The sequence below is a fragment of the Phocoena sinus genome, chromosome 17 (genome assembly GCF_008692025.1).
Source record: "Phocoena sinus isolate mPhoSin1 chromosome 17, mPhoSin1.pri, whole genome shotgun sequence".
In the NCBI taxonomy this organism is placed as follows: Eukaryota; Metazoa; Chordata; class Mammalia; order Artiodactyla; family Phocoenidae; genus Phocoena; species Phocoena sinus.
The window spans coordinates 4,791,512-4,801,932 of record NC_045779.1 but is presented as its reverse complement, the minus strand read 5'-3'; the positions used below and the strand labels follow the sequence as shown (position 1 = coordinate 4,801,932).

Sequence of the window (10,421 nt, the reverse complement as noted above, 5' to 3'; positions counted from 1 at the left end):
TTCACATTTACGTGTACAGTCAGAATTATTCGATTTTTTTTCTATGCGCGTTCTTAGTCTACGGAGGGTCATGCTACTAATAGCATTTTTTAAGATATTTTAAGATTTCTCAACAATGATCTCTTAAAACCAAATGACGCTTTCTTCCTGACACCGCTTCTCCTGTAGCAAACCTATATTTAACTTCCCTTGCATGCTTTTGAAATCTAAGGAGCACAGAGTTATTGCTACATTTCAGCAGCGCTTGCAGCATTCTGAGAAATAAATTGGCGGGTATCGCAGGTAACACAGGTGTAGCCCAGAGAAGCCCACGTTGCACCGTCGCGTGCCGTGTGAGCCTGGGAGGTGCTGTCCTCTGGAGCCTGCTGGCTGCTGTCAGGCTACAGGTGTGCTCTCCCCGGGAGAGAACTGCGCTTGTCTCTTCCCGAATATTATTTAGCTTAACGAAAACTTGATCCGTTTGGTTTACAAATAGTAACCCTAACATCCATTTCTCTCAGTAGGCGAGTTAGGCTTAAAAAATTAAATTGAATTTGGGAAAGAAGTGGGGAGTCATTCAGCATCACCAAATGCCATTTATCTCGGTAATACTGTTTTACTTTTTGTTTCTGCCTTAATTTGGTCATGTAAATGTGCTTTGAACTAATAAAGATTTGCAATTGGTGAAAATTAATGCATGACTCTTCAGCAGAGTACGGAATGAAAGCATGTGTCATGAAATTGCCATCCTTTGATCCTGTATTTTCCATCACTTGCGGACTGGTTCCGTTTAGAGTGTAGTCCATTCTTATTTTTTGTTTCATAGATTGGCCAAAATGGGAAGGACTGGATTCCGCTCTCTTCCACGAAGAGTCAATGGAACTGGCTAAGATCAAGGTCTGACGCTTTTTCCATCTGTCATCAGGTATGCATTGAACAGAAATCGCTCTAGTTTTATGCACGTATCTTTAAAGTATTTGATTGCTATGAATATTATGAATTTGGATTTTTATTCGATGTTGAGCTCGCAACTTTATGTTTATCCTGTAGTTCTTAAATGCGCCTATAAGTAATTTGAGTTTTGTACTATATTGAGATAAAAGATATTGTTAGCCATGAAACAATTTCAGCTGGTCTTAGAAAAGTGTAATATTTGAAATCTGCAATTCTTCATTGCTCAGTCTGTACGTCCAAAGGTAGCAGAATTCACTTGTTACTCCATATTGAGGATCACCGATTTTCACATGACCAAACGCTCGTCGTTTCCTGGCGCACTTTTAGTACATTCTTTTCAATAACTTAGAAGTTGTTATTTTTCTCAACTGCAATTCTCTGCCCAATTATGGTTGGGTCTCATAACACAATCATGGCAAAATACGACCAGTCTTTGAAATATTTTCACATATTAGCCGTATACAGGGATTTAGATACTTCGCATTCCACGTTGATTTTACAGTTGAAACATTTATCAGCTTATTTCCCACAGTGTTCTAAATAGGTGCACAAAAGCATCACGTTAGGAAATAAGAGAGTCAAAATTATTCCTTTTTCCTGCTTTGGCAGAACGCTTTATACCAGTTTACGGTGTCATTACTGGGTACAGCAGAATAGCTGTATAGGTATTTCTGAGAGAGGCAGAGAAGCTGTCTCTTGAATGAAAATATAACAGGAAAAGAACAAGTCCTTGAGATGCAGAAAAATCTAAAAGCAGAGGGAACATACTGTGTTAGCAGTAGTAACGTCAGCTGCATTCATTGTGTTAATGTCAGTTTTAAACTGCAAAGGAGACGTAGGCAATTTGAACAGCGTGTAGCAAGGCCTTGCCTGTATCTACCTACTGAAGAAGAAAGGCTGTGTGAGCCAGACACCAATTAATTTACCCATATGCTGTACACTTTAATCAAATGAGTGGATAATTGCTATATTTTGCCTGTTTAATGATAGCCTCTACATTAAAATGCAATAGGATCTGTTGTAATGTACACTTAATTTTACAAAAATGTAGGTTAAATTTGGAGCTCCTGCAAAAGGATAACTGGAATCTGCAAAAGTCAGATCATCCATCTAGCTCGCGAGGGCAAGTGTCAGTCTGATGCCAAAACACGAGTGAAACAAAGAAATTGGTTTTCATTGTTTTCTGAATATATAATAGGATGAGAATTCCAATTGATTAGCAGTTGATGACAGTCATTTAGCCACATGCCAATTTTCAATTTAAAATCCGATCTTTTTCAAAGAGGTTGCTGGTATTATTTCTGTGTCTCTTAAAAATAAATACCTTAAAAAAAAAATAATAATAAATAAATAAATAAATACCTTGCTAAAAACTAGCATTCACGAACCTTGAGGAACCATTTAACTTGTTTATATCAATTGGATCTTTGGGGAGTTGGTTTCTTCCCCTGAGAAATACAGTTGATAAAATTTCCTATCTCTTGTCCACAAATTTTCAAAGGTTTCAGTCAATTTAAGTTTTTGTCTAGGTAGACATACTCTCTGCCATACAACATATACATCTCCTTCCTTCTCACAGCACCGATAATGAATTGAAACTCTGACACACCTTTCACAACCTGACACACCTCTACACTGATGCATCCCTGCACAGGTATCGTGCTCTAAGCCACGAGGCCCACTGGTGTGCTCACACTCACACGGGTCACAGGTGTGTCAGAGACTCTGGTCCCCCAGCTCTGGCTCTGCCGCTCACCTCGGGTGCCCAAAGGACAGCATCATTTTCTGTGATGTGAAAAACGATGGGGAAAATTACTTCAGCCAAATCATTGCTTCCACCCAAGAGACAGGGAACCCTGATCCTCATCTAATGTAACACCAAAAGGTTTTACCATTTCAAGAATGCATGTTTGTTACGAAGACAAGTCATTTCTGCTCTTGACTCAGAAATCCCTCTGTGTGTGATGACACTGGTATAAAGAATCAATTTTCAATTTGGGCGATGCGTTCAACTCTTTCAGGCCTCTGGTGTCTGTGCCTTGAGGACTCCTTCCCTGGACTAAATGGTTCACAAGGTGCCTGAAAGAGTTTTCGGCTGCTAATCTATATTTTCCTATAACACAGAGCGTGACTAGACCTGGCTTGCACAAATTATTGCACAAATGATTTTTAGACATTAAAATACTTGCGGAAACATTTTTATGTTCTTAGCGAGATTTATGTTCTCTAGTCCCTTGTAAAAAGTGAAGCTTTAATAATGCCACTTTTAGTGTCATGTCTTGATGCTTCCCGAGAGTTCCTGACTGCTTCCCTGAGTACGACGTTTGTCAGGTGGGATTTCAGGGGATCTGTGAACGGTTCATTCTGAGCAATGCGTTAATATGTGTTTTGACAAATATAAAGAAGCCTACAGATATTACATTAGACCAGCTGAATCCATTTTATGGTTTCTTTTTTTTTTTAATTCAAAAGCATCACATAGCAAATAAAACTTTTAAAAATTAAATCTAGTTACAAACTAGTTGTTTCTTATTTTTTTTTTTCCAGTCCCTTTTTGCTTTCTTTTACGACCACATGAAACTTGAGAAGCCACCTAAAGCTAAATCATTTAGTGGAGTTGGGCAGTTCCCAAGTGTCCAACAAGAAGGCCTGGTTTAGGCTGCGATGGCCACTGTCATTCCTGGTGATTTGTCAGAAGTAAGAGATACCCAGAAAGTCCCTTCAGGGAAACGTAAGCGTGGTGAAACCAAACCAAGAAAAAACTTTCCTTGCCAACTGTGTGACAAGGCCTTTAACAGTGTTGAGAAATTAAAGGTCCACTCCTACTCTCACACAGGAGAGAGGCCCTACAAGTGCATACAACAAGACTGCACGAAAGCCTTTGTTTCTAAGTACAAATTACAAAGGTATTAAACTCTATTTGTCTTTCAGATTCTATTTTCTATTATGTTGGCCATTTGAAGCCATTGTAAACGTATATATTTGTATCCACATCTTTCCGCTGATTTGCAGAGAGAAATGTTAAGTAGATTAGACGTTGGCTAGTTTTAGCATTCTGAGTCACAGACTTTTATGTGTTAGTGTTTTTGGATTTTTTTTTTTAATGCAATGCTTAATGAGAGTAGAATTTCCGTTTGTACAAAAAAGAAATTGCAAGAAAAGGGTGTGGACATTAACGTGAGTATATTCAGCCTTGCTCGTTAACGTTTGTAATCGCTAAAAACCAGTGAAAACTAAAGTGGCGACTTAGATGGCTCCAGCTCTGCAGTGTTTAGGTGTGGTAACTAACTACCCTCGTAGCAGATGCGTATTAAGTTAAAAGAGTGTCCGAGCCGAGGGAAGTTCTGGGTTAGCCTAGCAGCTTAGCTTCCGTTTGAACAGTGAGGTCGGGCGGTTTTTGTCGTGATGCTGACAGAATATGTCTGTGTTCAAGGCACATGGCCACGCACTCTCCCGAGAAAACCCACAAGTGTAATTACTGTGAGAAAATGTTTCACCGGAAGGACCACCTGAAGAATCACCTGCACACACACGACCCCAACAAAGAGACGTTCACGTGCGAAGAGTGTGGCAAGAACTACAACACCAAGCTCGGGTTCAAGCGGCACCTGGCCTTGCACGCGGCCACGAGCGGCGACCTCACCTGCAAGGTCTGCCTGCAGACGTTCGAGAGCACGGGCGTGCTGCTGGAGCACCTGAAGTCCCACGCGGGCAAGTCGTCGGGGGGCGTGAAGGAGAAGAAACACCAGTGCGAGCACTGCGACCGCCGCTTCTACACACGCAAAGACGTGCGCAGACACATGGTGGTGCACACGGGAAGGAAGGACTTCCTCTGCCAGTACTGCGCACAGAGGTTCGGGCGCAAGGACCACCTGACACGGCACATGAAGAAGAGTCACAACCAGGAACTCCGGAAGGTCAAGACGGAGCCCGTGGACTTCCTGGATCCCTTTACCTGCAACGTCTCCGTGCCCATCAAGGACGAGCTCCTCCCGGTGATGTCCTTGCCTTCCAGCGAACTGTTGTCGAAGCCGTTCACAAACACGCTGCAGCTGAACCTCTACAACACTCCGTTCCAGTCCATGCAGAGCTCGGGATCTGCCCACCAGATGATCACAACCCTGCCTTTGGGCATGACGTGCCCAATAGACATGGATGCTGTCCACCCCTCTCACCACCTTTCTTTCAAATACCCGTTCAGTTCTACCTCATACGCCATTTCCATCCCCGAAAAGGAACAGCCGCTGAAGGGGGAGATCGAGAGCTACCTGATGGAACTGCAAGGCAGCGTGCCCCCCTCCTCCCAGGACTCTCAAGCCTCGTCGTCTAAACTAGCGTTGGAGCCGCAGATCGGGTCGCTGGATGACGGCACGGGGGACCTCTCCCTGTCCAAAAGCTCGATTTCTATCAGCGAGCCCCTGAACACAGCAGCGTTGGACTTTTCTCAGCTGTTTAATTTCATACCATTAAGCGGTCCCCCCTATAACCCCATATCGGTGGGGAGCCTTGGGGTGAGCTCTCCGCAGGAGGAGGCACATTCTTCTGTGGCTCAGCTCCCGCCACAAACCCAGGAACTTCCGGATCCTGCCGGCACCATAGGCCTGGGCTCTCTGCACTCGCTGTCAGCAGCTTTCACCAGTAGTTTAAGCACAAGCACGACGCTGCCACGTTTCCACCAAGCTTTTCAGTAGGTTCCACGATGCGGCTCCGGTACAGCAGTGTGTGTGTAGCCCTGCCTTAGGTGACCATTTTTATTTTAGTGCCTACTTGCAGACAGTATACAAATTTCTGCTTCTGTATAGTACCAGTTTTCATTAAGCCAGTATAAAATAGAAACTAGCTTTTTAAATGAGCTTGGGGACCATTTGTGTTCAGTTATGTTTACCTGGGTATTTTGTCCTGACTCACTGCCAACTGTCACAATTTAAGATGATTTCTCATACAGGAAAGCCATTATTAGTAGTAAAGTCTTACCAACCCCGTGTTCCAATTACTGCTAGATCTTAAATTTTTCATTTTTTGTCCAATAACAATGGCTCTACCTTTTGACATTTGGCTCATTAAAAAATTTTGCAAGAGAGTTAAATTTTCTAAAATGTATATGAATGACCCGAGAGTTGTAAAATTTCTACTAGCCTCTAAATGGATTAATAATCAAAAGCTTCAAATGAATTAAGAATCCAGTCTGGGGACATGACATACGTTTCTTAGATAGACCATAATTTCAGGTCAGTATATTTTGAAGACTTGCTATCGTCTGGCTCAAACGTTTGCCGTCTTTATTATGCACGTATAAGGAAAACGAAACCGAAACACAAAGCACCAGTATCTGTAGCAAAAGGAGACCCCTAGTAAGGTGACACGGCATTCCACGTTACTTAAGAGTTGGCCTTAATTTAGTACACAGGATGTTTGCCACGTTTTATACTTCTTGCTCTCTTTTCGTTCGATTCACACTAATAGTGTATGGCGTCAGAGTCTTCAGTCAGTCTCTGGATGGATCTCTTTCGTCTTTTCCACCTTACATGGCCAGAGGGTAGGTGAAGCACAGCCAGCAGTTTTCCTTGGATTGTCATTGTACAGTCGGTCCAGAGTCCAGAGCCGCTGGGGAACACAGGTGTGTTTATCCCGGCAGGGGATGGGGGGGAGGGGGGCGGAGGGGACGTGTCTCCGCTTCTAGGGTGAGAGACCCTAGGCAGGGAGACGGATGAGAGACCTGCAGCTCTGCCTGGGAACTTGTCTGGGGATCGCGTCCCCTGTCGCCAGGGTGGAAACGAGATCCCTTAGGAGTCAAGTCAAAGCACATCGCTTATGTCACTTCTTGCTGAATCTGAGGCAGTTCGTGGTCCCTAAGCACCAGAAACAGAAAACAAAACAACAGCCCTGCTCCCATGGCATCTTTCTTATTCAGTGTTAATTCATCTTTCCTTGCTATTTTTGGACGGAGACTTCAATGTTAAATGCATTCGAAAACTATTTGAGGAATGACCACAAAGTCTTAAGCGACTAAAAATATATACAGTAAAACCCCACTTTTACACGTCCCTGGGAAATAGGAGGAACGTTGCAAATGAGTTGAATTTGTAGAGGGAGGGAGAAAAGTAAAGCAAAACAAGCGCTCTCTTAGTGATTGTGAAAAGAACAATCGAGAACATTGTGTTCAACGAATACAACAGTTACCATGGGCTTTCTTCATGTTAGGCAACCAGCGTATGTTCTCAAAGGTCGCATTATTATTCTGTTTTGCTAATAATCAGTTGGGGCATCAACCTAAGAAACATATCGAATAAGCACTTGTTAACACCTTATTTGGGGACCCTGTCTGTTGGGGTGGGTATGAGGAGGGAGGGTTTATAGAAGAGTATATATCTCTTTAAAAAAAAGAGAGAGGAAAATATTTCTGAGCACTCATCTGCCCTATGTGGAAGCTTCTTTTCCCTTTTATAGGGCCAATTATCACTACAGATTTCGATGTTTACCAAGAATTCCTAAAAATGAGTGCGGATTACTGAATAGAATACACTATTTAAAATATTGGGGAGTAGTATAATTTGTGGAGAAATGTAAATTGTAATAATGTAAATGGGGGTTTCACTATATATATTATATGTATGTACACACACGTCGCACTTCATAGAATCAAAGTGGCTCTTAAGGAGCTTGGGCTCCTGTTATTTTATCATGCTCCTATGTTTGTTTGTTTGTTTGTTTTTAATCCTAGGAGCAGTAGTTTTTATACGTATGTATTTAAATTTTATTATTAAAAGTTACATTTTATTAAAAAAAAGTGTGTTCCAAAGGCATTAAAATTATATATGTTAATAAGGAAATGCATTTTAAAATTTTTCAAACTGCTCCTAAGCTTTTGATTAGGAGAATATTTGCTCTGAAAGTAGGCGTTTAGCTCTGCTTTATTTCCGCCTCCTTTAGTTTCTATGAAACAGATTGCTTACTTAAATCACTAGTTGAATGATTAGTGTTCAATATTGCTTTAATCACCATTGGAAAAAAAAAAAAGGAGAAAGAAATCCGGTGACAGAGCACAAATAAATAGAAAACCTATTTTTAAATAGAAATCACAAATACAAGTGTGGAAGCACTGCTTTATTTTGTCTAAAATTTGCTTAAAGAGAAGTCAGAATGACGAACTGAGACGTTGGCCTTAGTAGGCTGTATTTCACTGCTAATTAAAAAAAAATTAAAAAGGGAGTACCATGATTTATTAAATAAAGCATTTTGGAAATGGGGAATGGCGCCACATAGGTATATATATTTTTAGCCTAATTCTCGCCCTGCGTGGAATTCAAATACGTGGAGGCATATCTTCCAGGGCACCAGTGCTAAAATTGTGGACTCATATTTTCATATGTACACCCCTTTGCCTGTTGCTGCCCCACAGACTTGAAATAACACTTCCAAGTAAGAGGGAATTCAGCTAATTTGTTTTTTAAATTGACCGTAGCGGTCACTAAACCCCTTTTGAGAGAATCTATATTAAACATGAGGCTGACTCATTTATTTTAATTGCACAATGGTCTGACAAGGCTGTAACACCGAACTGGCTCTTTTTTTTTTTTTTTTTCTAAAAAAAAAAAAAAAAAAAATGACACATTTTTATGTCAACTGGATGTGATTAAAAATAATTGCTGCCAATGCTGTTTTCATTCTCCGGTGGCCAGAATCATCATCCCTGGAATTTCTAGTAGTGCCTTTGCTTGGTTTTTTAAAAAAAAAAAAAGGGATTATCATTAAGTAAAAATATTTCAGTTTAGAATTTGGACCTCAGACAAGATATTGAACCTCATTCAGTTTGACCTTCCGTGTGTTTGTACAAATTAGATCACCAGACACAGAAAGCATGAGCGTGGAAGGATCTTGACACCGTAAGCAATATTCTCCACCGATGGACGCAAATACCATCTTTTCAGCTGTTGGTCACTGTTACGACATGCATCTTAAAATCCTACGAGCAGGTTCCATTTTTCAGAACGTTGTCCTGGCTGACCATGCACTACTCTTTGTGCAGCTTTTTCATTTCATTTCGTGTTTCTTCCAAGCTGTGTATTTTTGCCTATTCGTTGCTTGTGCTTTTACTATTCTTAGTCACTTGTGGAATATAGTGACATATTGTGTTAATTTGGACAGTAGCGGTTTTTGAAAACCATATACTGACTGAAACATGAGCCAGAGCTGATTGCTTTATGAAGCTAATAATGAATGTTAAAGAGTACATATTTTCAGGATCGTTCATCTAGAAAGCAATACACATATATAGGCCAATATTTTTTTACAAAATAGAGCTTGGTCAACCTCTATACTACACATATTACAAGATATAGCACTTTCAAGACGAATCTAAACCTTTACAGAAACTTTCTTATAGGTTATGCCTTTTATTTTAAGACTTATTATAATTTGTTCCAAGTGCCATTAGATGATATATATGTAGGCCTTTGATATATAATGCTTTGTGTTCAAAAATGGTAGATGGTATTTTAAACAGGTACATTTTTACAGTGTTTTCTTATCAATTTGCCATGTTGCACAGGATCAGTGTGTGTCTTTTCATAAGGTTTTACGATGGTTTATTTTTTTACAAGGTTTACGTGTCTCAAAACACACTGTCTTCCCAGTATGTAAATTAAAAAAAAAAAAAAATACCAGTTCACCCAAGTTGCTTCTAGCCTACTGAGATCCACGTGGCGTTGGAGGAGATCTTTCAGATACTGAGTATTCTTCATTAGCAGTGGCAGACTGTTATCTCTGAGAAGTGAGTGCCTACGTTGACCTTGTCTTATTTTTCTCATACTGCGTCCGCAGCTGTCTACCACACAGATAGTCTGTCGTGATCCCATAGAGCCACGTAAGTTGTGTTGTGTAGTTCTGTGCTAAAAACCCATACAGAGCTCCTTTCTGATCATCTAAGTCGAGATGATCCCACCCACAATGGTAAAGCCACGCTCAGATCACCCCCCAGGCCCTTCGCGAACGTTGTCAGCCCTCTGAGGATGGAAGGCAGTGTCTTTTGATAAGTTATCTAGCTTAGAAATAACAGAACTATTGCTAATGTATAAAACACTTCATTGTATAAGCTTCAGTGGTACAGATGAACCAGAATGAATGTGTATCTTCTCAGAAGCACTCCTTCAATATTCTGTTGGATCATATGCTGCTAATGTAACTTGGGATACAACTCTTCATGGTGCTACAAACTTCTCTGTCTCATTCAGTCGTGTTTTTTTATCCATAGGAAAAAAAGGACTGCATTAGGCGTAAAGGTGTACAATATATTTTTATACTGTGACTTCATTTGTCTTTAACAAGACTTTAACACCACCCACAACAACGTATTCATGTACACTTGCAAAAGGAAATCTCGGACGTGCAGATGTTACCAGAACAAAACCCAGCTTTGTCCACGAGGTGACTGTAACTCAGAACGAAACGTGGGCTTTACGATATGGTGTGGCGTGAAGAACATGCTGTAT

General features: G+C 40.8%; 1 protein-coding gene across 2 annotated transcripts; it reads left to right on the top strand.

Annotated features, from left to right (window-relative positions):
- Positions 1–805: 805 nt before the first annotated feature.
- On the top strand, positions 806–7,706 carry PLAG1 (PLAG1 zinc finger). Of its 2 annotated transcripts, none has more exons than XM_032609353.1 (2): positions 806–904; positions 4,367–7,706. In XM_032609353.1, the coding sequence occupies exon 2, from the start codon at positions 4,371–4,373 to the stop codon at positions 5,622–5,624; it is 1,254 nt and encodes a 417-aa protein (XP_032465244.1). In that variant the 5' UTR covers positions 806–904; positions 4,367–4,370; the 3' UTR covers positions 5,625–7,706. The 2 variants fall into 2 exon arrangements, with proteins under 2 accessions (XP_032465244.1, XP_032465243.1); XM_032609352.1 differs by lacking the exon at positions 806–904 and adding an exon at positions 3,598–3,839.
- Positions 7,707–10,421: the final 2,715 nt, after the last annotated feature.

Bases quoted from the DNA above. Each gene is read 5' to 3' on its own strand.
- PLAG1 (XM_032609352.1), top strand. From the start codon at position 3,598: ATGGCCACTGTCATTCCTGGTGATTTGTCAGAAGTAAGAGATACCCAG. The intron at 3,840-4,366 runs GTATTAAACTCT...TCTGTGTTCAAG, and splicing joins TCTAAGTACAAATTACAAAG to GCACATGGCCACGCACTCTC.